The 26,464-nt window shown below is 50.5% G+C and overlaps 11 protein-coding genes across 11 annotated transcripts; 7 read left to right on the forward strand and 4 right to left on the reverse strand.

Moving 5' to 3' along the window:
- Positions 1-40: 40 nt before the first annotated feature.
- On the forward strand, positions 41-1,549 carry MICPUN_64985 (predicted protein; the record flags this gene model as incomplete). Its single annotated transcript, XM_002506905.1, has 1 exon — positions 41-1,549. One exon carries the CDS (start codon positions 41-43, stop codon positions 1,547-1,549), a length of 1,509 nt encoding a protein of 502 aa, XP_002506951.1.
- A 2,889-nt stretch (positions 1,550-4,438) lies between these two features.
- MICPUN_64986 (hypothetical protein) lies at positions 4,439-5,608 on the forward strand. The gene has a single exon (XM_002506906.1). The coding sequence runs from the start codon at positions 4,474-4,476 to the stop codon at positions 5,158-5,160; it is 687 nt and encodes a 228-aa protein (XP_002506952.1). The 5' UTR covers positions 4,439-4,473; the 3' UTR covers positions 5,161-5,608.
- Positions 5,609-7,228: 1,620 nt separating this feature from the next.
- MICPUN_64987 (hypothetical protein) lies at positions 7,229-8,462 on the forward strand (the record flags this gene model as incomplete). The annotated part of the gene is made up of 2 exons (XM_002506907.1): positions 7,229-7,567; positions 7,695-8,462. 2 exons carry the CDS (start codon positions 7,229-7,231, stop codon positions 8,460-8,462), a joined length of 1,107 nt encoding a protein of 368 aa, XP_002506953.1.
- Positions 8,463-8,733: 271 nt separating this feature from the next.
- Positions 8,734-10,512, reverse strand: MICPUN_64988 (hypothetical protein; the record flags this gene model as incomplete). The annotated part of the gene is made up of 4 exons (XM_002506949.1): positions 8,734-8,904; positions 9,036-9,279; positions 9,343-9,811; positions 9,870-10,512. 4 exons carry the CDS (start codon positions 10,510-10,512, stop codon positions 8,734-8,736), a joined length of 1,527 nt encoding a protein of 508 aa, XP_002506995.1.
- Positions 10,513-12,794: 2,282 nt separating this feature from the next.
- On the forward strand, positions 12,795-13,114 carry MICPUN_64989 (predicted protein; the record flags this gene model as incomplete). The annotated part of the gene is made up of 2 exons (XM_002506908.1): positions 12,795-12,807; positions 12,885-13,114. 2 exons carry the CDS (start codon positions 12,795-12,797, stop codon positions 13,112-13,114), a joined length of 243 nt encoding a protein of 80 aa, XP_002506954.1.
- Positions 13,115-14,433: 1,319 nt separating this feature from the next.
- On the forward strand, positions 14,434-15,048 carry MICPUN_104679 (predicted protein; the record flags this gene model as incomplete). Its single annotated transcript, XM_002506909.1, has 1 exon — positions 14,434-15,048. The coding sequence occupies one exon, from the start codon at positions 14,434-14,436 to the stop codon at positions 15,046-15,048; it is 615 nt and encodes a 204-aa protein (XP_002506955.1).
- Positions 15,049-15,719: 671 nt separating this feature from the next.
- On the forward strand, positions 15,720-17,825 carry MICPUN_92688 (carbon nitrogen hydrolase/NAD synthase; the record flags this gene model as incomplete). Its single annotated transcript, XM_002506910.1, has 1 exon — positions 15,720-17,825. The coding sequence occupies one exon, from the start codon at positions 15,720-15,722 to the stop codon at positions 17,823-17,825; it is 2,106 nt and encodes a 701-aa protein (XP_002506956.1).
- A 1,127-nt stretch (positions 17,826-18,952) lies between these two features.
- On the reverse strand, positions 18,953-20,161 carry MICPUN_53223 (hypothetical protein). The gene has a single exon (XM_002506950.1). The coding sequence runs from the start codon at positions 19,978-19,980 to the stop codon at positions 18,985-18,987; it is 996 nt and encodes a 331-aa protein (XP_002506996.1). The 5' UTR covers positions 19,981-20,161; the 3' UTR covers positions 18,953-18,984.
- Positions 20,162-20,534: 373 nt separating this feature from the next.
- Positions 20,535-22,139, forward strand: MICPUN_113370 (hypothetical protein; the record flags this gene model as incomplete). The annotated part of the gene is made up of 1 exon (XM_002506911.1): positions 20,535-22,139. The coding sequence occupies one exon, from the start codon at positions 20,535-20,537 to the stop codon at positions 22,137-22,139; it is 1,605 nt and encodes a 534-aa protein (XP_002506957.1).
- A 182-nt stretch (positions 22,140-22,321) lies between these two features.
- MICPUN_64994 (hypothetical protein) lies at positions 22,322-24,462 on the reverse strand. The gene has a single exon (XM_002506951.1). The coding sequence runs from the start codon at positions 24,369-24,371 to the stop codon at positions 23,130-23,132; it is 1,242 nt and encodes a 413-aa protein (XP_002506997.1). The 5' UTR covers positions 24,372-24,462; the 3' UTR covers positions 22,322-23,129.
- A 998-nt stretch (positions 24,463-25,460) lies between these two features.
- Positions 25,461-26,354, reverse strand: MICPUN_109674 (predicted protein). Its single transcript, XM_002506952.1, has 2 exons — positions 25,871-26,354; positions 25,461-25,819 (listed from the first exon to the last, which is right to left on the reverse strand). The coding sequence occupies exons 1-2, from the start codon at positions 25,939-25,941 to the stop codon at positions 25,558-25,560; spliced, it is 333 nt and encodes a 110-aa protein (XP_002506998.1). The 5' UTR covers positions 25,942-26,354; the 3' UTR covers positions 25,461-25,557.
- Between the last annotated feature and the right edge of the window lie 110 nt (positions 26,355-26,464).

The raw sequence follows: 26,464 nt of genomic DNA on the forward strand, positions 1-26,464 counted from the left end.
GCGACGACTCCAAGCCATCAGCGAAACGATTGATCGCGATATGCGTGACGACAACCACCGCCGCCGCGCGTCGAAGCGCAATGGAGGCGCGGATGCTGACTATGCATCACCAGGTGAGCTCCGCGGCATCGCGTCGCACCCCGCCCGCTACGACGTGCGCATCGGTTCCCGGCGCGCCCGTGCCGGCGTCGCCATCTCGAATGTCGTCGGAGTCCGCGCGGCGCGCCAGCGTCACCCGCGCGACCTCCCCTGCCCGTGGCCGCGTCAACGATGGGCGCGACCGCCGTCGTTTTTTCTCCTCTTGCTCACGATTCGTCGCACATCGTCTCTCAACGCAGACCCCGTCGGCGCGCCACCGTCTCAACGACGACGCTCCGCGCCGTCAGAACTATTGTGGGGCAACAGGGGACGCAAACACGTGAAACAGGAGAGGGTTCTTTGCAGGTTGCGTGACCACGTGGTGATGCGCGGGACGGTGCTCGGGTACGATCACGGGTCAGAATCGTACGGCATCCGCGGGGACCTCGACGGGGTGTTCCGGGACGTTCACGCCATGGATGTCGCGCCGATCCACCCCCCTGATCAAGGCATTCAGTCGGATACGCCGGACTTCGGAATGTTCACGGCGCCGGCGCCTCTGAACCCCGGTGGACACCGCGGGCGCGATGCCGCCGCCGCGATCCTCGGTGCGATGGCTTCGCCGCATCCCCGCGGCGCTCAGGGGGACGGCCAGTCGCCTGCCCAGTTGGTGCGTGAAACGCCTCCAGCGATGGCTTCGCGACCGAAGAGCCCGGCACGGCGCACGAGCGACACCGAAGTGGTTGAAGTCTCAGACGACTCCGGCGACGATGGCGATGGCGAGAATGGCGATCTTCGCCGCGGCGACGTTTTCGACGAGGACGGCGACGACTTCGACGAGGGCATCATCGGCACCGAATCGGAGGGCGAGAGCGACGAGGAACCGAACGGTGACGCCCCCGTTGTCGACCCCACCGGGGACTCTGATGACAGTCTCAGCGACAGCGACGGTGACGTTCAGGTTGCCGGAGGGGGTCCCAACGACGACATGGACGCCTTCAGCTCAGGCTTGGAAGTAGAGATTGTCGACGAGGTACACGTCGTTCCTGACGAGCACGAGAACCCGCCGCCTGGGCAACATGGCGGCGGGGGGCGCGGCGGGGGGCGCGGCGGCGCCGCCCAAGGCGACGCTCAGCAGCGGCAAGGCCCACCACCGCCCCGCCCACCCCCTGGCTTTGCTGACACGCTTCAAGTCGCGGAAGAAGGCTGGCTCCAAACCGAAGCACGCAGCCAGGATATAAACGGCGACGAGGGCGTCAAGCCGGGCGATTGGATCTGCCCCGCCCCTTGTCACCATCGTAACTGGAATCGCTTCATGATGTGCAAACGGTGTTGGAACCTCGGCGAACGACCAGAGGGTGTCTTCGATCCGAGGGGAGACACGAGGCTCAATGCACGCGTCATCGATGTATGGTATCGTCAACTAACCAGGAGTCGATGTTTATTTATATATACAAATCGAGACCCGTAGACTCGGCCCGGTTGTTCCTAGAGTTACCTCTCGGTAAGCGGCCGACGCTGTTTATTTCTTCCATACATTGTATGATATGATATGATATGATTAACGTGGATAATGGTGGCTCGTACACCAGCATCCATTGAGCTGGTCGTAGGCTATACCCTCGTAAAGCGATCGACTTCCCGGCTCCTTCAAGACTGCCGACGGATGTTGCCACCCCCCGCTCCGCCTTCGGTCCATCGCCTGATTCCATCCGGCACGCGGCGGCTCCTGCGCCCCACCTTCCTTTGTCCTCCCCCCCTTCCATCGACTTCCCCCTTAATCCCACGGCTCGTCAAGCCGCGGGGCGGAATTGTACCTGTGGGATTCGCCAAGCGAACTTCCACAGGGGCCGGGTGGAACTCCCCCCCCAACTCCGTCCCATTGCTCGACCCCCGAGCAATGGCTCCCGGCTCACACTACACCCGAGCGCACCCTTCAGATTCAACCCTAAAAAGGATCTCCTCGTCAGGGGCGCCGGGCCGGATTTACGCCGCGGTCCCTGGGAAGGGATCGGGAACGCGGCGTCCGCAGGGCCGGTACAGAGTCCTCGGGCAAGGGCTCCCACGACACCCTGGCAGTGGTCTTCTTTCCCACACACGCGCTCAGCACGATCCCGGCGGACGTGCTAGGGCTTGATCGGCGGCAGATTCAGTAAAGTGGGGCGGGTTCCGCGGGCGCGGGGATGCACAGAGCCCACCAGGAGACGTTGTCGCCGATGGGTAACGCTCGACCCGCGGCCGCGGAACCCTCACCAAACCACTAGGGAACATACCTTCCGTCAAGGCCCAAGCCCTCCTACGGGGCGCCGCGTCTCCAAGGCGGGATCACGAGCCCGCCGAAAAACGTGTCTCCGGCGGGTACGCTAGGGCTTGTCCAAGATCTCGGAGATGGACGGCGATATATGGCAGCGGGGATGCACGGTGGCCCGCCGAAGACAGTGTCGTCGACGCGCTACGCTCAACCCGTCACCGTATGCCACCGTCCCAAGGCGACTGTCGTGACGCGTGCGCGGTAGGAAGTGATTCCATACATTGTAATTAAACATCAAGGTTTCTATGCACGACACTCGCGTAACTCGCGTTGACGATTCTTGACGACGACCGCGCACGCGCTCCGACGTATTTTACCATACACATTCAACAGAAAGTTTAGGTCGGTGATCGTGAGGAGGCGGAAGACACACAGGGGAGTGAGTGCGTGCGAGGTGACGTTGACGAGAACGGCAGGTTGGGGAGCAGGCGGCGGTGGTGTTGCGATCGCCTCGGCCGCAGCAGCCGCCTCACATCAAGTGGTATCGTGGGTTTAGGCACCAGAAATATCCCGCTAGCTCAGGAATGAACTCGCCTTGTCCTTTGTCTACCGGACTTACTTCACCACTCACCGGATCTTGCTCGGGAAAATCCAAGTAAAACGGACAATCCTTCAGCCAACCTTTACTATCCAACCCACTTTTTAACAACTTCATGCTTCTGAGCAGTGTGCGTTTCAACAAATATTGATTTGACTCTCTATGTCATAACTTGCAAAGTGCTTTCGTCTCCAAAAAGTTGGTCTTCGCAGCCGTTACAGTCGATGTCAACATGATCGATCATCCAAAACTGGGACAACAAGGTTCCTAGCGAAAATGTAGAGACCCTGCTCGCGGTATCATTGACACCTCTTCCATAAAATCCTCCGTAAGATAGTGCGTTGTTCTTGCGTGATAGTTGAGTTTCGGCATCTTTTGTCGATACAGCGCCATGATACAGGTATGCTGTGCTGTGGGAAAGACCAATCAATTCGAGCGTGGCACGGGCATATTCGACGGTGAGGGGATCGGCTTCGACACAGGATGCTGTAACAGGAATGTATGGTCTGTTCATCACGAAAAATCGAAAAGCATCGATTATCCATTTGCATGTCCCACCACCGAGTTCGAACATCACAAAACTCGCGCGCGCGGCTTCAAGCGCTGCCATCATTAACGTAGCTCGCTGGTAGTAGTCCACGCTGTCGACATCACTGCGTTTGGGACAAGAAGAGTCCAAGTTGTCGACATCACTGCGTTTGGGATAAGGTCCATCGTGCTCGTATTTATGGAGTTCCTTAGCAGGCTTAGCAGGAATAACTGGCATTCAGGTCTGAATAGATGACGGAAAGTTTTCGTTTCCCAGTCCACACTGACCTTACCCCAATCGTACATCCATATTGGCTGAAGAGTGCCGTACGGTGACATGCAGCGTGTGCCGCCAGCTCCTTGGGAGCTCTCGGCACATAATTGTCGCCGACCATCAATTGGTCTCTTGTACACTTCAAGGTCTCGCGAATGCACCGGGCATGGTTTGATGGACAACGGCGAAGGAGCGTCAACGAAAGCGACTGGGCGGTGGAAATTTAATACCTTCGAAGGTACCTACTTTCGAAGGAACGTTCCTGGAGGTGTACCGAAGAGAAACAATACAAAAAAGAAGGACGAGCGAAAATGAAAGTGCCAATTGCTTCTGTTGTGCATGACACAGAGACGCTGACATCGTGTGGACGATTTGATCGCTCAGCGCGTGATTATAACTTTGCCTCGTAGGGATAATGAACCAGCAGGCCACATCTGTCTTCTGTCTGCTGGAAACACAACAAAAAAGTTGTCGAACGAATGAATGAAGGTACATTAATTTATTCACAAATAAATTATTACGTATATTTAATTAATAATATTATTTATTTAATTAATTTTAATAATATTATTTATTTATTTAATTTTACCTTCGTATTAAGTATTACCTTCGTTCGTACCTTCGTACATACCTTCGTATTACCTTCGAAGGTACTTAACAGTAATATTATGATATTATTTTAATAATCCATCTTCGAAATACCTTCGAATGAAGGTACCTTCGTATTTATTTATTAAATAATGAATGAAGGTGTACACTGGGTTTATTTTGTTATTAGTACACTGGGTACCTTCATTCGTACGCGCGCCCGTTCACGCTCGCCGTCGACATCATCTCTCGAAGGAGGATGGCATGACACTGCGGAGCGGGCATTTCAGTAAAATCACTTTTGCCCGCGGCACCCACAAAGTAGACGTGTGCTGGAACTGGACACAAAGTGACAATGCGACGAATTCTATTCTCCTTCGCAACTGCATCTTGGCCCTCAAGGATTCGTTTGGCCTGAAACGTGAGATAGCGCTACTATTTTGCGCAAGGCCGGGAGGTGATATTATTGTAGCCGAGCGGTTGATTGAATATTTACGTGACGAATGTGCGTTTCACAATACAGAATGTGACAAAGTTTCCGTCATTTTTGAGACCTTTGCAGCAAATGACAACTGGTGGTTGGCCGACGGAGCCGGGAACCGGGGGGTGAAAGGGAAGCGGAAATTCAATGCGTTATCGGGAGAGCAAATGTCCCAGCACACACGCATATGTCGTGACCTTGATCGGGCTGCCGATCTCGCCCATGCTCCCTCGCACTTGTCCTCGCTTCCGGGCGTTGCCGATATCCGTGAATGTGTGGCTTTTCATGAGGGGAGAAGAATATTGATTAAAAGTATTTCACACGGAACAGGTATCCTCAAAACTGTGGAGGAAATCGAATAATGATAAACGGTTCCTTATCGTGGCTCTGCGGGCAGGGGAATAGCTTGAAAATACAACACGCAATTGTATTTGTAGCATGCGGTCAGCCCTTCTGGAAAAAAACTTGACTCTTGAGTCAATAAACCGCCCAGCAGCCTCGGCCTCCCGCCCTTGGACCTAACTACCTTCGGTACCTTCGGTACCTTCGTACCTTCGTACTAGCTAGCTGGACTACGGACATTGCGTTTTTCAACACCAAAAGCCTGCTCTGCTGCTCATGCTGTCCGCATACAGCGAGAGGCAGAGCAAACGTACCTTGCATGTAACTCGCGTTGACGCATATCCATCTTGAGTGGAGGATAACTGCGTGGAATAATTGCACCACACCCACGCCACCGCGACGATACACGGTACCACAACCTACTAGATAGATAGATAGGTAGATAGATGTGATACCCTCGCTACAGCTACTCTAGCTCACGGCGTATCAAGGTTTTGGCAGTGCGGAAGTCGTAGTTCTCCCTAGTCGTGTCGGAACGGTGCGGTTTTGTCCCCGGTCTTGTCCGGGGCCGCCCGTTTGCGGCCCACAACCCGCGCGCTCAGACCCGCGCTTTCGCCTCGGGTCCCCAGCGTGGGGTGCCCACTGCCCGGTTCACTCTCAAAGTCTCTCCCCCCTATTTGCTGTTCTCCCCCTACCCAACCGGTGGCCGAGGCCGCCGGTCGTTAGCCCGCCCTTGCGGCTGGCCGCCCCGCCCTCTTGCGGAGGCGCGTGCAGATCCCTTGGGGACCCATCACCTCTGCTTCCAGCTTCCTCCTGATCTGGCAGCATCGTACCACAACCTACACCCCACACACCACACACACCAGACACACACCGCTCCCGTTTGCCCACGCTTGCACCGCCCCTCGCGCGACACCCACGCGCGTTATTAATATACCGTCTTGCTTGTGAATCTGGTCGATCGTATGCGTTTTTTGTGTAGAAGCAAGCAGCTCGTGATTTTTGCGCTTTCGCGATCTCCGAAAATCGTATGCATGGATTTTAGTTACCTTCGTAAGATATGAGGCGATTTACGGGGCTCGGACGAGCCGGAAAATGCAACGGGGCCCCGTAACTTTTGGCGCCCCCGTAACCCGTAATTTTCGAAGGTACGAACGAAGGTACGAACGAAGGTAGAAAAAAACTACCTTCGTTCGAAGGTACGAAGATAGTAAATAATAATAACACGAACGAAGATAATAATAAAAAATATCCATGCATATCATCATATATGCAAATAGGCAAAATACTGGCAAAATCATTTCCCGCCGTGTTTATTAGAACGAACTAAATTACCTTACGAACTTTCGAAGGTACCTTCATTCGGTATTATTTAACCATCTAATACGAAGGTACAGGTAGGTAATTTGTCTAATAATAAGTAATACGAAGGTAATAAGTACGAAGGTAATACGAAGGTAAATTAAATAAATAAATAATATTATTAAAGGTACGAAGGTACATACGTACATACGTTTCATTCATTGCTTGAAGGTCGTACCTTGCTTATTACTTATTACTTGGTAAATATGAAGGTAATAATAAAATATCCATATTATGTTTCAGACAAAATTACTTTGATTCATGGACCCTGAGATCGTACCTGGGCGTACCGGGGCGTAAAAATGGGGGAGTCTTCGGGAAAATATTATTACCTTCGTACCTTCGTTCGAGGTCCATGATATTAATGTTTCAGTCAAAAATATATTTGATTCATGACCCCCTGAGATCGTACCTGGGCGTACCGAGTCGTAACAATAATAATAATATCATACCTTCGGTATGAAGCAAGGTACATATTATTATGTACCTTCGAAGGTACGAAGGTACGTACGTACATATTCTGAATTTCATAAGGGTGAGCCACTTTTTTCATAACTTAACTCAATAACGATTAACGATAACCCGCTTACATATTTTCGTAAGAACATAAGCGAGTTATGTCCTGGGCGGTCGCGGTCGGTCGATTTGAAAAAACGAGCTCGGCGGCGGTTCGCGTGGATTTGTTAAATCGTCACGCGCGGGGGAACTCGCGCGCTGCCGCCAGCCATGAACCTACGCTCGCTGTTAAGCGTTATATATATTTTATGTTCGGCAAGTGTGGCAACCTCATCATACGGGGACCCGCCGTTGTTCATACATAAGATAAACGATGCCGGCGGCCATTACCGTCATGGCCATGCGCTAAGCTGGGAGTGCAGATTGGAAATACTTAGTCTGCACGTGGGAGGCTGCACGGCCTCGCAGATCGCGCGTGAGACGAGCAGATCGCGCTGGTGCGTTAGAAAGATTGTCGAGTGGTTCGACCGAACCGGCCTCTCGTCGCCTCGTCCAATAGCAGGAAGACGCCCTCCGAAACTCCGTTTGCCGGAGCTGCTCTACCTGAAGGTGAGTTTCACCCGCTTGTTTTTCCGGGCCTGGCAAGCCGCTCTTCTCTTGAATAATGTCGCGCGACCACGAACCCATCATTGGTTTCTGACCTTCGCGAAACGCTCCTATCGCTTGTGCATCGCAGTGGCTCACGAAGGCTAGGCCTTGTCTTAAGCACGCCGAGTACGTGCAACGTCTGTTGCAGGACATGGAGGTCCTCGTTTCTGAATCCACAGTTTGCCGAGCGTTAAAGTACTTACGCTTAACAAGAAAACGAAAGACCAAGGCCGCATACCGCAAGTACGCACCCGCAAATTTACTGCGCATCAAAGACTACGAAGCGTGGCAGTCGGAACGCGATGCGAGGCGCATCGTTTTCGTCGATGAGATGGGCATACGCGCGGCTGACGCCGAAACAAATTACGCACGATCGCAGGCTGGACATAAGGCGGTGGTGCCCGGTGCTTCGCACGAAACAGGCGAGAGAGGCATCAAATGGAATTTTCTCGCGGCGATGACAGTCGATGGGGTACTAGACTGCAGCTTCATGAAGACTGGAAGCATCAACGGCCAAACCTTCGAGAATTGGGTAGCTATTACGCTGATCCCCACCATCTTGCAGGCTTATCCAGATGGAGGTGTTTCTGTGGTGATGGACAATGCTTCCTTTCACAGGAGCCGCATTCTGACACCCATGTTCGCGCATCATGACATGGAACTAATGTTTCTGCCCGCGTACTCTCCGGAATTCAACCCAATAGAAACATTATTCGCGTGGGTGAAAGGGCATGTGAGGCGAGATGCGTTGGGGTCCATTAGTGACATCCCCGGGGCAACTTTCCGTGCCCTTGCGGCAGTCACGCCGAGACTTTGCAAGTCTTGGCTCAAGTTCAGCGACTACGTCGTGGATTGAAGCACGCACTCGTGCGTACCATGCGTGACGTACGATTTATTATTTTTATTATTGATTGCCACCTCTTTGGCTTTTGTATTATCAACACGAACCTTAACATCTTCACCTCATCTCTTGACAAACTTTTCGTGGATGCATCTTATAAAGTTCACAAAAGAAACATTTGAAGGCTTATTCATAAAACAACCGTAAATGTGTATGAAAAAGGTCGCGATGCTAATGCTCGTCCGTGCGTATCTAATACACGTCGTATCGTCTATATCTCTCACCATCAGTAACTCGAGTCGAAAGAGTCATCCTCCAATGTCTCTCCCGACGAGTCAAACAGCTGGGCGCCCGTAGCTCTCCCGAGTTCAAACGCCTCCTTGAACTCGTCGAAGTTATAAGCGCCGTCCTCCTCATCGTCGTCGTCGTCGTCGTTGTCGAGGTCGTTCACGTTCATCTGTGCTGAAACATTTGTGAATAAGTGTGTTAGTTGAGCGTCGTGAAAAAAACAAAAGAGAACGATAAAAGTTAAACAAAGGAAAATACAAAAGCATCTTGAAATATAGTCAATGCATTGGAACCACGTACCAATATGCCGCGCACCAGAAGGCGCAGGGCACGGTGCGTGATGTTTTCCTGTGCGTTCTCAAGCAGGTCGATGACGCCAGGACTCAACTCGTCCCAGTCATCGTCCTCGCATTTGCCGAGGGCCTCGTAGAGGCTGCCCTCGAGGTTGTTTCGTGAAGCGTGGCTCAGCTCATCGTCATGTACCAGGAGAACTAACATCTCCTCGATGGTGTGCACACGCAATTTCGGAGCAGCCGGGACAGGTCTGCGATGTGCAGACGTTTAGAAAATTTAATTCAAAAGAACAAAGACAAATACGAAGCCTTACCCAGAAGGGCCGGTGATCCCGGCGTGGATCGCAGCCTCGTGCGTGTCCTCCATCTCGGCACGCCTGCTCCCCCTCCCAATCTTTGTCGTTATCGAGCCACCTTCAGCCCGTTTGGCAGCGGCGATTCCGCTTGCGGACATGACACGGGGCATGTCTGGCCCGGAAGCGCCGAAGAATCCATAGCCGCCTGCGCCGCCAGTGTTGTTGTTTACAACAGTTGGGGACGTGAGGTCGACAACAACAGGAGGAAGGACGGTGCTAGACCTCGGAGGGCTGTTGGACTCGATCTTGACTGCTCCTTTAACTTTGCCTAGGCCAGACGGCTCGGCGCGGTTGCTGAGCTCCTGTAAGGGAGCCTTAGAGCTAGTACAGAAGTTTGAAGCTCCGGCGCGCCCCCCGGCTGCGTGCTTCGAAGCCATGATTCGCTGCATGCTGGCAGCTTCAACTGCGCCCAAGGTGTGCCGAGGGTCTGTAAACAAGAACATTAAGCGACGATGTAAACATCTTGAAAATGCGTCAAGACTTACCTGGCAGTAGGATGGCACCGCGAGGCTGCGCAGCGAACTTGAGGCGCTCCTGCGGGTCGGCCGGAGGAGCCTCGGCCGTCCGCTTCGCGCCGGTGCTTTTGTTCCGAGTGAAACCAAGAACCGAAGCGGCGGTTTCTGGGTTCGCGTTCACCCTGGCGATGGCGTCACGAAGACCTTCATGCGCGGTATCGTTGCGCCTGGCCTGTTGTGCCTGGCCAAGTCGAACCGTATCGCGCTGGACGAGGCGGTCCTGCACCACCGCCTGGTCCTTCGAAGGGTCCCTCCGGGCGTCGTCAAGCATCTTGATAACCTCAGGCCCCAAGACGGTAATATCCGTCGCCTGGTTACCGAATTCTCGACCGCTGTCGTACAAAAGGGGTTCGTGTACTTTTGGAAGCTTACCCACTTGAACACCATCTTGCAACCTGACACGGTTGATCTCCCGCCGTTTCCTTACGCCATGGTAGGCGTCAAAGAGCTCGCAAACTCCACACCCACACATGGTACCCGAGATCGGGTCCCGCAGCGTGAGGTCCTTGTGGACGTGCAGGTCAGGATTCTTTCCGGGGACCAAGCGGGCAACCCCCATTTTTTTCGTGAAGTCGGCGGGCGACATTAGCTTGCTGAAGTTCACCGCCGCCATGGCGATGTGATCTTCGTAGCCGCCGCGCCTCTCCAAGTGACGCGGCAAAAAACGTACAACGACGGTGAGTTACTGGCGCGAATTTTTGAACTTGGTGAACATGCATTGTCCGGCCGAATTATTATTTATGCGTAAGAACTTTATGTTTGAACCTTATCATTAATGATAAGGTTCTTATGTTCTTATGGTTATCAGTTATCGATAAAAAAGTGGCTCACCCTTATGAAATTCAGAATATGTACATACGCTCATGCGGCACCCGAGAAATGGTTGTTTGTCCTTCCGGGCGCTACGAACCGAGCGATGTCCGCGCTTTCCGGCGGTTTTTGCGTGAATGACGCCGCCTGCGGCATGTGCGACACGTATCCAACCGTATTGCGCTTGGCGCGTGCGTGTTCAGCGCGTACCCGCGCGGCGGTGGGTTAACCGCAAATAGCGACGAGACAGTTCTTCGGTACCAGCATATACCGCCCTCTCATTGATTGGTTTGTATTTTGCTTCTATACCACGTGACCAATCACAGAACGAATAACGTTACGAAAGGGGGTCTACGAGAATTTGTCGATTCACGTGATTGGTCGGATTTCATACGTACGGGCTTTTTGAATACAAGCAAGTTGGGCCCGTACGCGCTTCTTCGCCGCTCAGTGTGATTTTCGATGGAGAGGATGCTTTTTTAACTCGTCGTTTCAGGGATTGATGAGTCGGGCTTTGGGTGTACGTAACTGTCACTCACGCTTCTGACCCTGCCCGTGCATCGCGCCTCCGGCGCTTCTGACCCTGCCCGTGCATCGCGCCTTCGGCGCTTCTGACCCTGCCCGTGCATCGCGCCTTCGGCGCTTCTGACCCTGCCCGTGCATCGCGCCTTCGGCGCTTCTGACCCTGCCCGTGACTATCGCGCCTCTCGAGATCAAACCATTCCTCTTTCCTCCGACGCAACGAAACGCGCTGACGCGCCGCTTCGCCGGCTCCGCGTCGACGCGCCGACGCGAATGTCGGCGCGCCGCGGCCGGGGTACACTCGTGGCACGTCGACGCACGCGTCACCCGTCGCGCGCGCCGCGCGTGGGGTGTCCTCGCGCGCCCGCGCGGGGGGTCCGTTCCGCGCGCGGCATCCGGCGAATACGGCGTTCTGATTGGTCGAGAGCGCTCAAGTCGCTGATGTGGCACTCGAAATCGTGAGAAGCGCTGAGAGCGCTCGGCGAGATTCGTGTATTTTATTGTCAATGCCTCCGAATTTGTGCAACTTGCGCATTTCGCTATTTATCGTGCGTGATGTGGGTGATTGACGATAGATATTGGTGGTTTTTACAATATGTGCCTATCCATCATCTATATCCCTTTGAATCCTGAAGTGCGAAAATCGCACAAAAACATATGTTTTCAGCCACTTCGCGCGCTAGCGCAAGAGCCGGCGCGACTTCGCGAAAGGTCTTGGGCCTGGGAAAAATTTTCCCGCTACCTTCATCGACCACCAACGGTCATCCAACTGTTCGCGGGCCCGTTCGCTGAGCTTCCGCTTGAGTAACTCGCTTCTTCGTCATGTCGCATTCCTCGCCATCTCCCAAAGAAGCATGTGCGATTATCGCACGCGATTCTTCGCCGGGTGGTGTGCGACTTACCGGAGCCATCCGACCGTCTCTGGACGTGATTCAAAATATGCGCGGTCCCCTAGGAGGTGAGGAACTCGGAAAAAATACGCGACGGGCGTTGCCGATGTTTTGAACTGTTTGGGCAAGCCATCTGGCCGCGATGAGGACGTTATGCAGGCGTTTCCTTGCTTGAGTTCTGAGTGATTCGCGCTGCACATCGTGATGACGTCTACTCGTACATACACGGACAAATGCGCATCGGTTTCGTGTGTATATCCGGACATCATAGCCGTCTCCTCGCACTTTTTTGGCCTTGTTTGAACTGGTCGAGCTTCTCTAGTGTTTGAATCGAAGCCACAAATCTTACCGCACAGGTTTACTTCTTCTTCGCAGGATGTCTGACCTTTTTATTAAGAACGGCGGCGCAGTTATACGATGTCGTCCCGAATTCTGATACATCGATTCCCCCTCCCCGTCGGACCCCCTCGAACCCACCGAGTAGCCCCAACCCCCCCTAGCAAACCGATAGCGACAGCGAGGTCGACAAGATTGCACCTCAACTACCCCAACAAGATGCAACGTAACCACACACCATTATTAGTCATACGAACGAAGGTAGACTTTATTAGTCTATCATGTTAATTAATTAATAAAGTGACTATCTATCCGTAGGTGCCTCCCTGTGAGACTGATGAACAAGGAACGTTCGGTTCGGGAGGCTAATTTGGGACGAGTCTCGATGAAGCTTCGGTGAAGCCTCGGTGAAAGACGCATTGAGAAGGGCTACTTATCCATGGTTTGAAGCTGAATTTTCATCGATACATCGGTCAACTTCGACGTCTACCATCGCCCCACCAGAAGACGCCTTGGCGTCGACTCTTCGTTCACAAGTGGCGTGCGTGTGAGGACGACGACTACGTGCACGCCAAGCGCAACGATAAAGACGTCCCGCAGAACAGTCGTCGTCCAAAGACACGGAAGGCGTCGCACAGTTTTGTTAGTCTGCAATAAAGTAACAAACGACGACCGTACGGTGGTTTAGTCTATGACTTTTGCAAATGATCGAGCTCTCGACCAATCAGAACACGAATAAACGTAACAGAGTTCCAAAAAAGTTGGGGTAGAATGTGGCACTAAATGTGACTTCGTCACTGGCGTTCCTCGTCCCAAATATATCTAGCGCATAGACTAAATATTACCTTCATTCGTACGAAGATATGCGTACGTACGTACCTTCGTATTATTAGTTAAATTTCAGGAAAATAAATGAAAGTTTGCTGTATCACTTCACCATTTAGCATCACTTCCAAGGAGAGAGACCACAGCCAAAACACGCGCGACACATCACCTTCACGCTCTGGAAATAAACTTTTAAACACTTCGTGCAACAGATGGCGGACTCTTCCGAAATACAGTCAAAAATTGATGCAGAACTACAACGAAGCAAACGTGACCAACAAGATTCGTCCTTTTTAGAAACTCTCGTCCCGATTCCCGACTTCTTCTTCAACATCAAAGCGGAGATCGAACCCATCGGCGGGTCGAAATGGCGCATTCGTATATTTGGATACATCTTGTATTTTATCACTCTATGTGTGATGTTTGGATCTTTCGCGTACTACTCGCTTCCCGCGCAGCGCGTGAGCTTGGAATCTATCGTCACCTCGGAGTGGCAAAAGCCCGGCTTTGCGTGCAAGCCCCTCCAGAAGACCACTTTGCACGGTCTGAGCACGGACTGGAGTTTCGATGAATGCGTAAAGAACGTAAATGTGCCCGATGCGACGAACGTCAAGTCGGTGACCAAACACGCCAATTATGTCCACTACGACTATGACTTTGCGAGCGACGGCGACTCGAACAAAGGCGTGATCAGCTTTTACGACGACAGGTACGCATCCTCTTTTTTGCAGAAAACCAATCAGGCGGCTAATGACTGGAAACGTGATGGGTATTCGTGCTATCCAGAACCGCCGTACGACAATACTTATAATTTGAATTATAACGTCAGCGAGTGTCCTGCTGCCGTGCTTCCACCATCTTTGGATACGGTCTCACTCGAATCGGTTTACACGTACCCTAGTTCTAATTCCATTGACAAGACACTTATCGACATTGCAAAGTATAATCCATTTGGGAAAGCAAATGGAATTGGTTACCCAACACGGGTCACGGATGTCGTTTCGGAGACGTACACACGACTTACCGCTTCCGGTACATTCCCTACCTGCGGTGGACTCGCTAAACTTCATGGCGACTTTTATTTCGAATATCAGATGTTCATTTATAAAATGGACTGCACGTCTTACGGCGCCGGGTCCTATTCATACACGATGAAGTCCATCACAGTCCCCGAAGGGATTGAAGCTTGGGAAAAACTCCTAGGCACTCCTGCAGACAAGTATGGTAACTTCGGCGCCGATGCAATCTGCTCCAAATTTAAACTCAACGGCAACGGTTTTCGCTGCTTCGACAAGCCCAAGCCCCCGACCACCAAGGAGCTCGCGATTCAACGCTACGCCTCGGAGTATCCGCCCGAGACAATCTGCGCTCCGCTCAAGCTGAACAGCCCTTTTCAGTGCGCCCGCAACGTGGAGGTGCCCGCGACGACGCGACTGAGCCTTTCGGTCGCGGCGGCGCAGGCCGTGTTTGCGCTCACAGGCATCGCGCTGGTAGCGCTGCTGAGGAAACTCCAGAAGCCGTCAACAACGACCTCGGAGAGCTTGTCAACTGATGACGACCTGCGTTCCATGGTGCAAAAGCTTCGAAATGAGTTTCACTCGACGTTTGATCAGCTTCGCACCGGCCAAGACCAGCTCCGCACCGGCCAGGACCAGCTCCGCACCGGCCAGGACCAGCTCCGCACCGGCCAGGACCAGCTCCGCGCCGGTCAAGGCACTCACGAGGAGCTCATTCAAAAGCTCCTTAGCAAAGAAGGAGGTCGTTAGCGATGTCCCTACTTTCGTTTACGTCATGTTCCTCTGATATGTCGATCGTTTCTTCATCATGTTCCAAGCGACACTAAAGTTTTTGTTCAAAGTTTCTTCTCCGTGTTTTTGTGCTACGTTTGTGAATGAATAAAGAAAGTCGTGTCACCCGATCAAGCAAGAGCGTATTTTTCCGCGACTCCGCCGATCGTCCCACGTGCCGTCCTCGAGTTCGGTGCCAAGACTCGCAATGGTTGTCGAGCTAAGTCGCACGAAGTATAAGCCCCTCGAGGTGTGATTTTGTGCGAAATTCGCACATAGATTTTCAGGATTAAAAGGGTTATATATCGTGTGCAAATAAAATAGGCAAAATCATCATTTCCCGCCGTGTTGCATGCATGTTAAAATAATAATAATATTAATATTAATAATAATGATAATAATAATAAATATGATAACGCTATCAGATATGTGTCCATTCACCCGGCGGTCTTGCCTTAACTTCCTTTGTTGTTTCGTCGTCGCAGGTGGCGTAGCTTTTACAGCATATACAGGTCTGTTCATTTACTGAGGGGGTAAGTTTCGTATAATTTATTGGCGCGAGTTACCCTTCACGCACATTTAGAGTCAAACGAACAGTAGTCACAACTCAACTCTGCATCGAACGAAGCGTCGCAAATTGCGGCATTGCCATGAGGATAACATGTCTCGCGAGTTGTGTTCTTAACCAGTGGGCCCTCGACTTCGAAGGCAACGTTAAAAGGGTGAAAGCCTCAATTCAACAAGCCAAGCAAAGAGGTGCTCGGTACCGACTCGGACCCGAGCTTGAGTTGCCGGGTTATGGGTGCGAAGATCACTTCCTTGAACTGGACACAACGGAGCACTCGTGGGAAAGCCTCGTCGAACTATTGAATGGAGACGAAACCGACGACATAGTCTGCGACGTCGGCATGCCTGTCATTCACGGAGGGGTCCGGTATAATTGCAGAGTCTTTGTGCTGAACCGCAAGATTCTCTTTATTCGCCCCAAGCTCTGCCTCGCCAACGACGGAAACTACAGAGAGTCGCGCTGGTTTACGGCATGGCAACACCAAAAGAAGATTGAGGATCATCAGTTACCTCCCGCGATCGTTGCCGTGACCGGTCAGTCCTACGTTCCTTTCGGCGATGCGATACTCACTTTCATCGACGCTAGCATGGGAAGTGAAACTTGTGAAGAACTGTTCACCCCAGCCGCCCCGCACATTCAGATGGCACTGAACGGAGTTGAGGTCATCAGCAACGGCAGCGGCAGTCATCATCAGCTCCGTAAACTAAACACTCGGACGGATCTCATTCGTTCGGCTACAGGAAAGTGCGGTGGTGTTTATATGTACGCAAATCAACGTGGATGCGACGGTGGGCGCCTTTATTACGACGGCTGCGCGTGCATCGCAGTTAACGGGGAAATCGTCGCACAAGGAGAACAGTTTGCGATTCAAGAAGTCGAGGTGGTGACTGCTAACGTTGATCTAGATGCCGTGGTTGGATTTCGCGGTGCTTTCCAGAGTATGGCGGTACAAGCCTCAGCGAGTGACAAGTATCCGACGATACGCGTCCCGTTCACTTTATGCCCAACGGATTATGTCTCGCAAGTACCACATCCCCCGTGTGAGATTCGCTATCATTTACCACAGGAAGAGATTGCACTCGGGCCGGCATGCTGGCTCTGGGATTATCTTCGCCGTTCAGGTGCGAGTGGATACCTCTTACCTCTTTCTGGTGGTGCCGACAGCTCCTCGACAGCTGCGATTGTTGGTTCAATGTGCCAGCTAGCAACAGCAGCAGCAATATCAGGGGATGATGTAGCCGCTGCAGACATTCGCCGAATCGCTCGAATTGAAGGAACCGATTCTCTTCCGTCGGCGAAAGAGCTGGCCCGGATCTTGTTTCAGACGGTCTACCTGGGCAGCGAGAACAGCAGCGCTGCGACAAGGAGTCGTTCCTCCGCACTGGCTGCTGAGATTGGGGCTTCTCATCTCGATGTCAGGATCGATGCCGTGGTCGCAGCAGTGATTGCATTTTTCACCTCTGTGACGCAGAAGACACCCAAGTTCAAGGTCGACGGAGGTAGCGATGTGGAAAACTTAGCTCTGCAGAACATTCAGGCGAGGATCCGCATGGTTCTCTCATTTGTGCTGGCTCAACTGATGCCTTGGGTTCGGGGTCGAGGTGGGTTTTTGTTGGTTCTTGGAAGTGCAAACGTGGACGAGGGACTTCGCGGTTACATGACGAAGTATGACTGTTCATCGGCAGATATCAACCCTATTGGTGGCATTAGCAAGAGAGACCTTCGGTCTTTCCTGCGCTGGGGGGCAGACAAGTTGGGCTACCCAACTCTCGCATTGGTTGAGGAAGCACCGCCCACCGCCGAGTTGGAGCCCATCCGTGATGATTACGTTCAAACAGACGAAGAGGATATGGGGATGACGTACGAGGAGCTCGGAGTGTTTGGTCGCCTGCGCAAAATATCTAGGCTCGGACCGGTTGAGATGTTCAAGCGACTGTTGCACGAGTGGAAACACCGGGCGTCTCCCGAAGAAATTGCCGCGAAGGTGAAGAGCTTCTTCTTCTACTATTCATCTAACCGTCACAAGATGACAACGCTGACGCCGTCGTACCACGCGGAGAACTACTCGCCTGAGGACAATAGGTTTGACCTCCGGCCATTTCTGTATAACGTCAAGTGGCCATGGCAGTTCAGGAAGATAGATGAGGTTGTGATGGCTCGAGAAAGAAGTTATCAGGAAAGCATCTAAATACAGGTCGATTGCACGGAAATTACCTGATTTCATCATCAGATTAGCGACCGAACAGAAGCAATAAATCTCCGCGAAAATCAACGCGCCTGCACTTCATTTTCGCCCCAGCATCTTCACATCTGTCACCTTCTTACCTTCTTGTCTGCTTTGCGGGGCGGAAGCGGGCAAAAATTAATAACGTACAACCGAGTTTCGGCGAGGCTTACATTATTCTGATCTCCTCGAAGCGTTAAGACACCATGTCATCCTGCCCCCCCGCAAACAGCCGATTGGCGGGTGGACGCCCTTTATTCCAGGGGTGCCCGTCAAATGCGCCCACTGAGTTCAATTCAGAAGGTCGCATTGGATCTACAGTACCTTGCGGGATCTAAATCGTTCATAGGTCTGTCATCATCGCGCGCTCCCGATCCAGACGCATATCTCATGCCAGGGATTGACGTAAGTACACAAGACGCAAATACGATGATGATGGTCACGATGACAGGATGACTTCGATGACGGAGTTTGCTCGGATTTGGCCAAACACCCTGACATGTTAATCTATGTGTGAGTATTGTTCAGCACAAGTTGCTGATGCTAGCCCATGTCGTGTGTTGCCGGATAGATCCTCCTGCGGTTCACGAAAAACCCAATAATTGTCACGTCCATCTATGTTCATTTATGGCCAATCATCTTCTCTCCGCGCGACGGCACGTTTGCGCATCAAGATGGAGTAAAACGACCCCGAAACAAAATCAATTTTCTGCCCAGGTGACTCGGTGTGCGAGGACACGTCGGCCATATGAATGAACTCTCGTGTCGCGTTCGGAGAAATCACGACGAGCGCGACAGCAGGGAATCCCGAAGAGCACGCCCGAATCACCACTTTGTTGAAAACTCGTTTTAAGCCATCATCAGCCTGTAGTTCGGCTGCAGGTATCATAGGAGCCCAGAAATGACTATCCCGGACTATCCCTTTCGACCAGACCCTAAACCCAGTCCCTCACCCTCTCACCGAGAGGAAGGATGACGCAGGCATTGCTAACAGGTCCTCCGGTGGAATCCACTACGTGGTTTACAAGGGGTCCTGGCGAAACGTTCACTAATGGCCGGGAGCACCGCAGACGATATTGACCCAAAGAAATAACATACCACTACCAATATTTCAATAATAATATCATCTACTCTCGCATATATGAGTAATAGGAGGCAATCTGGAAGATTCGCTTGGAATACCCAGCTCCTTGTTTAACCATCGATTGTCTTGAGTTGGTCTCACTTGAGAGCAGTGCACGTGATGGGTCTTTAAAAAGAAACAAGGATTGTGCAGGGCCAGACCGTGAGAAGTCAACTGATGTAAAAAGACTCTCTCGCTTCCCCAGAGCCCGCCGAAACGAAAACTTGTCGTATTTCCAAGAACAAGAATCGCTGGAAGGGGGGACCTAAATACATACGAGTCGTGGCAGTTATCATATATACGGCAGTCACAAACCCCTGTTTGCTTTTGTATTGACATGCAAGTAGAATCTTCATAACGTGTCAGCGCGAGGCCATTATTTTGAGAGACGCTCGCGTTTAACACCGAGAAGTCAAAACCATCGCCTAAATAGATGTCAGCGTTTGTTAGGACGGCGAGGGAGTTCTCTGGCAACATATTCATCGCCTTCACTGCATCTTCATAAAGGATTCGTCGACCGATTATGTGAACAACTACCTTGTTTGTACGATCAGATATCAAAGGAATGCTGTCTAGGTCGAAGTCGCGTTCCTGCAATAGATGAATGCTTTTGACAGCCGGGTGCCAGATGTTGCATTGCAGTGCCTTCACGAACTCTCGATAGCGCACAGTTGGAAGGTCTGCTTCATTTTGAGGAAATTGAAGAAATACGTGAAGAAAGGGTGAGCTCGAAACTCGCTTCTGTGCGCCGATGATTCCTACAGGTGGACCTTCATATAACTCAGGTCGATACGCACAGTTTGCGAGTTCGAGCCAGTTCGCAGGTTGATGCCCTGAACCTTTTCGATAATGTGACACCGCGTCATAGCAAACATGTACAGCGAAGTTAAGTGCGACAAAAGCAAGCAAACCACACAATCGTTTTCTCGTTGTGACGTTCCGCCGCCGTGATGGATGTTGCATTGCTGATGGGACAACGTTCTCTCGTGCCATCATGTATGACTATCAATTAGATCAGGACGTCACAGGTGCGGGTCGTCACACGAACTAAAGAGTGTCGCGAGAAAATGCTTCTGCTTGCTTGCATACATGAGACTGAGTGCATGTGACGCAGTCACAACGATCTGTAGAATAATATCTACTACCTTCCACGGCAGGAAATGAAGTTACTATACTGCTATACACTGTGCGAAAAATCGGGGAAACTTCCCCGGTGTTTCCCCATCCACATATATGTGTTATTACTACTCCGTCCCTGCCTACATATAATACAAATAAATATTAAAGGGACGAGCGCGAATATATATATGGTAATAATAATATTTATATGATCGGCTAGCCGAATAATAATAATAATAATAATAATGAAGATATTTATTAAAAATAATATCAGAGCAATTAATAATAATAACACTTACAAAATCCGAAACCACACATACATGTATGCTGTGCGGTATAACGGCACCGTACACATCTATGTATGTGCGTGCCAGCAGCCATGCATATAGCAGAGCAGCAATAAACCGAGCAGCAATCAAGAACCCGGTGATATGCGTCGGAATGGACCATGGGAGCGTTGCAGACTTCTTGCGTTTGAAAACATCTCTCGCAAGACGTTATTACGTGGCTCAAGGAGCGCCTCGCATATCGCTACCAAAGTTGTCTGGAAACGCCGAAAGTCTGCGTGTCACCTAAGAAGGAGGAAGTTTGCAGCGACTTCAGCTCTCATATTTTTCGCTTCGTTGTTTTTCCTTGCGCCTCGAAGCAGACAACAAGCCAATCGACGTCTTCCAACTGAAGCGCTTTACGACTGTTACGATTGTCTTAACGAGTCTGCTCAGTTTTCCCGTTTGCATTTGCCTGCTTCTGGTGATCAGAATCACACCGTAGGATTGACTTCAAGAGTGTATGGCCCTGTTCGGCGAAGCGTGGGACTCTCGTGGTTTGCATATGAGAATGTGTGCATGAATGGTGAGGACTCAATAAAGTACTTTGAGACTGAAGACGGAGGTTACTTGGCAAATGTATCTCGCCTGGGATTGTCAGGTGTGACTCAACCTTACAGGAGTGCCCCCTTCAATAGGGGGAGGGCCGGGGCGACCGATCTTTATTATTTGAGAGGTACGACGCTCATCCTCGGCTGTTGGCGGGTAGCACGGGGCAGGTTGCAGCCATCACATTTTTTGTTTGGCTATGGCAAGTTGTATGCCTTAATCAATGATGGCTTAAATCGATTGGACGTGAATCATGTTGTCTTTTTCCAGTGTCCAGATGCATTTCAAGGCAACCGAGGCGACTTTTTCCATTCAATCTTCGAAATAGTTTTCCGCTCTGGAACGCGAAACGGCTGGTTTAACTCGTCCACGCGGATTTACACGGTTGGATTTGAGGAACGCACGCCGATCTTGTGTATTGAGAGAGGGATGATGGATCATTCAACGGGACGTTATCTCGGGCAAAATCACGATAAGACAATTCTATCTTGGAAAGGCGATTTATTGCGCTTTCTGCAGAGCGAGTCCAAAAGCAGGAAGTTGGAAGAAAGAGAATATCCATCTCCCAGAAATGGTATACTGTCACGACCGAAAGGCTTCCATCTTGACTGCTTCTCTACGTTGCGAATAGGCATCTTCCAACGTTCAGAAGGGAGTAATCTTCGGCTGTTTACAAATCTTCCAGACGTTATCGCATTGGCTGAGACATTCAGTGCGAGTGTTGAAGTTTTCACAGTAGATTCAAGCACCAGCTTTCATAAAGCACTCATAACGTTCAACTCCTTTGATATATTTGTTGTGCCACATGGTAGTCACATGACAAATGGATTGCTGATCGATTCCCGACGGCGCAGGGTGACTGTAATCGAGGTAGTTGCCACGTGTGTAAATTCAGATTTCATGCAGAACCTTAAACCTTTTGTTGCGAGCTATGAGATCAGTACCGGGCACACTGTTCGTGAAAGTTCGGTACAGCAATACATCTCAGAGTGCGAGACATACGAAGTACGAGGATGTTCTTTCACACCGCGTTGTGGTTTCCCCCATGTAAGACGTGCGTTGCAAGATGTCCTGGTAAACATTACGGTGCTGCGACGTGCTCTTCAGCGAGCTGTGGCGCTATCTTGTGGTAAACCTCACCATCTATGGTCATTTGGGTAGAAGTCTTGAGTCGGACACGGCAATAATAATACTATAATCAGTTGCTTTGCTTGAGTATTAGGATAGAGTGGAAATGGGCGTCATTTCTTCGAGCGAGCGGGTACCTTTATTTGTGCTGATTATTAGTAGCATTTCCTGCAAATGTGCTTTTGTTTTTTTGTTCTTCCTTTGTGCATTTGCTTGGAAGATGTCTTGATTTCTTGATACAACTAGGATCTACGCTATTGCGCTGTGTTGGAACGAAAGGCGCTCCTTTCTCTCGACGACAGACACATGACTAAGTCAACTCCCGCGAGTTTAAGGTTGCTTCGCAGGTGAAAAGAATTCCTTCCTGAATCGGGAATGAATTGGCCACCTCCGCAGATCATGTGACCCGTAGTGATTTGTCAAGATTTCTAGAGCTGAAGCCACTGACAGTTGTAGATAAAACATGCCGATTGATTTTGCTCATTTATCAGCCCCGGTCAGCAGCTCCTAGAAGTCTCCGGGAAATACACTCATGCCCCCAGTCTTGCGCGGCCATGGGTTCACCGCTAACCAGTTAGGGACGGCGCGCACATGGGACGCACACGGGACTCCGGGACTCCGCAAACTAGTATCGGGCTCGGAGATCTTCAAAATCATGCGCGTCGCACGGGGGCGTCGAACCCGTTCGATTTGTGCCCCTTCCCGTGGTCTCGACCGCACAGTTGGCGGTGTGGATGAACATGGCAATGTGCGCGAGCGTTGTGCTTCTTCTTCCCGTCGCGCTTGCGATGGAAGAACGTGCAAAGCAAACCTGCTCACGAGCTTGTCCACAGTTGATTCCGCTTCTGGGTATGGGGATAAAACACGGCTCGCTCAGTTAAATGTACATGGTCGCACGAATAACTCCTCATTTGTGTTTCCGAATGCTCGTTTGTTGACATATTGCGGCTCACTGAGTCCGTGGTACCTTTGTTCGACCCCTTGAAAATGTCTGACTGACCAGATTTTGATCAGTCAGCATGATCACGGCATCAGCATGGATGTCGCATGCGTGTTATTCTCCGAATGGACACGGGCGTCTCGTGTCAGGATGCCACACGTGGTTGTACACCCAAATAACTTTCCGTAATCACAACTCCCTTCACTGTGTGGGAAACTTTTGGTATTGTTCAGCCACGCGGCATCATGCGCCCAGGTTGCCGCAGGTTCCACAATAAAATTAATGCCGGCGTTATCAATAGGACATGCCCGCCAATACACGCTATTCAGGTTGAGGTGTGAGTCATCCCTGTTTGGGGCCAGCACTTGCCATGCTGCATCCATCAGACGTTTGTTCCGTTTTCGGCCCTCTCCACCTAGTAGCATATTCCTCGTGCGTACGTTAGTGTGTCCGTATTCGTGTTCCAGATGAATCACAAAGGTCACAGGGGAAAGGTCAATCAACATGCCGAATGTATTTGCGACGAGGGCCATATAATCATCCCAAACAAAACGCCCTAGCATGAAATCGGGTATTCCCCCATGCCTCTCCCAGAATTCTCGTCTGTAAATCCAGTAATCCTTCCCGGTAGGTGCATGGGGAAGGCATTCCCGAAATGACGATTCCAATCTGGGATATGTTGATGATGATGCTAGTTTAAGAAGATTTTCAGCAGATTGAAGTGGACCCTTACAATCGGTACGGGTTCCAGTAAGTACTATTTCGGATGGACGAGTTCTCTCGCCCGTCGAAAAACTGCGATGGGAAGCAGTCACAAAATTTGATGGCAGAACAATATCTGCGTTTACGTAGGTGAATATGTCTTCCTCTGATTGTGGCATTACCGCTCGCTTGGCAGTGGAGAAAACGAAGCGGAGATTCGGGCCAACGTCGCCATCGGAAGTTTTTATTATCCCTTCGTTGTCCAATCGAACGTACTTCACTTTCGTGGGTCGTTCACGCCGCTGAGCTTCATCACCATACTTACGAGCAAGGTCTTGGAGGCCAGAATCACTTTCGAATCCAATCAAAAGCACAAGGTCTGCCGGAGGATCTAACCAGAACACCCAGCTGGCCAAGGCAACCTCTTCATTCACTGCCGTTTGCGTGTGGTTCGGGCCTTTGGGACAGGCGAAAATGGTGAACCGAGGATGAATGTACCTACTTGGCGTTCGTATTTGACTCGTCATGGAAATAGCACATGTGTATGCCAAGGATACCACCGCGGCTAATAGAAAGGAGATGAGTATCGAGCGCCGTCGTGCGAATAAGCGAGACCTACGCATGCCGTGACCGTTTGTTTCTGTGCGCGCGGCCCGCAAGGTACAAATAATAAATACGAAGGTAATAATAAATACTCGAAGGTAATAATAATAAGTACGAAGGTAATAAATACGAAGGTAAATAATAAGGTCGAAAAAAATAATATTATTATTATGATTATTACGATACGAAGCAATCAAGCAATCCAAGTAAGGTACATATATGAAGGTTAATTAATACCTTCGTAATAATTATTTAACATACACCTTCGAGGGCACGAACGAAGCAATGCAAGCAATCAATCAAGCAATCAATCAAGGTACCTTCGTCATTCGTACGAACGAACGAAGGATGATAAATAATAAACCTTCGAATGAATGAACGAAGGTACATATCATCATAAGTCAACGTCACGCGAGTTACTCATGTAAATCGCGTATATAGTGAATATGCATATGGTATATGCTAATAAGCGTACGCATGTACGTATGTACGTTCGTTCGAACGAACGAATGAAGGTCGAACGAATGAAGCAAGCAAGTAATAAGTAAGGTACGTACGTATGTATTATTATTTATCACCTTCGTCCGTATTTATTATTAAATCATGCATGAAATTCCCGTTGCTCGTCCATATTGCTTTAACATATATTTACGAACGCGACCTGTATGGTGATTAGTCATACGAGTTAAGCAAATCAGCCATCGTATGGTACATGACTATATATATCGTACCTTCGTACGCATGAATAAAAGTCGTATGGATAAATTACAAATGCGAATTACTCATCTCCGTCCGCTTAACTTATTATTAATTAATAATATGTACGTACGTACATACGTACCTTCGTACCTTCATATAATATGTATTCGTGCGAAGGTATCATATTTTATTTTTATCGTCCGTTTTTCCCCGGCGGTCTTTCCCCACTAAAAATTTAATTTGACGTAAATAGATGTACATAGATGCATACACAAATAGTCACGTATCGTATTTGTGGTTAACGTCAATGGCGGCCGTTACTGGAGCGCAGCGACACATACAGGATTCCTTGAATTTCTTATAATAATTAATATCTTCATGTGCGTGCAAATGAATCATAATATTAAATACGAAAGTACGAAGCAAGGTGACACTCGCTCACTGCTGTAATAATATGATTGAACATTATTATTACCTTCATTCGCTCGTATTGAGGAGGCCTAATGTCTATAGTTTGTCAAGATTGACAAGCAAAATATCTACATCCCCAGTGGGGACCGGAATTGATTCTGCACTGAGGTAAGTAGGCACTATCTCGCTTATCTTTGCTATCTCTTTGGAGCGTATTGCGTCGACAAGCGCTCCATAATTGGGCTGTTCTGGATTATATGAACCGTGTTGTGTTAACACGCAAAAGAGGTAGTTCCCTTGCAGCATATTGGCGAAGTCATAGAACCACCGTTGCATGCCTGTCTCTATGAGATAAAAGGTAACACTCGAACCAGAAGTTCTCAAAAAATGCTTACTGCCCTTGAACCAGCCAGGCTCGCATCCGTCGCAATCGATCTTGTACAGGTAAACATCCGAATCCTTATCAAGCAAGTCATCCATGCGATGCATCAGAGAGGACGATCGAATTTCCAAGTGTTCAACGTTAGCATCAGCGTCAAGCACGGTGCAGTCTCTCACCAAGATATTCTCAGGGCGCCGATCTTGACATGTCAATACAGCTCCCGTCTCCTCGGCGACGGCCGCGTGAATCACTCGTAATCTGTCGTGGACTCCGTTGAGAATTCCCATCAGTTGTATTTCACGAACTCTATCCGCCTGTATCTCAACACTGACAACGTTGAACCCTAGAACGGCAGGAAGGATGCTGTAAGCGCCCATGTTTGCACCAACGTCGACAACGACTTTGTCTTTCGGTACATCGCGCAAGAGTGCGACGTACAAGCTCTCGAAGCCATGCCCATCACCATTCATCCGCGCCTCTATCGTGACTGGCTCACTGCAAGGGTGCGGCACCACTTTCCAGTACACAGTACCCTCGACAGGGACAGCGAACGGAAAGACAATGCGAGCGTCGCGCCAAACGCCGGAAAGTAACTGTTGGGACCGCTTATCCGCAGACAGT

Source organism: Micromonas commoda, chromosome 17 (assembly GCF_000090985.2).
Source record: "Micromonas commoda chromosome 17, complete sequence".
Lineage (NCBI taxonomy): Eukaryota > Viridiplantae > Chlorophyta > Mamiellophyceae > Mamiellales > Mamiellaceae > Micromonas > Micromonas commoda.

Excerpts from the sequence above, each read along its gene's own strand:
- MICPUN_64986 (XM_002506906.1), top strand. The coding sequence starts at position 4,474 with ATGAAGGTGTACACTGGGTTTATTTTGTTATTAGTACACTGGGTACCT.
- MICPUN_109674 (XM_002506952.1), bottom strand. The coding sequence starts at position 25,941 with ATGGATGACTTGCTTGATAAGGATTCGGATGTTTACCTGTACAAGATC. Across the intron at positions 25,820-25,870 it reads TGCGACGGATGCGAGCCTGG|CTTTTATCTCATAGAGACAG; the intron begins CTGGTTCAAGGG and ends TTCGAGTGTTAC.
- MICPUN_53223 (XM_002506950.1), bottom strand. The coding sequence starts at position 19,980 with ATGATGGCACGAGAGAACGTTGTCCCATCAGCAATGCAACATCCATCA.
- MICPUN_64994 (XM_002506951.1), bottom strand. The coding sequence starts at position 24,371 with ATGCGTAGGTCTCGCTTATTCGCACGACGGCGCTCGATACTCATCTCC.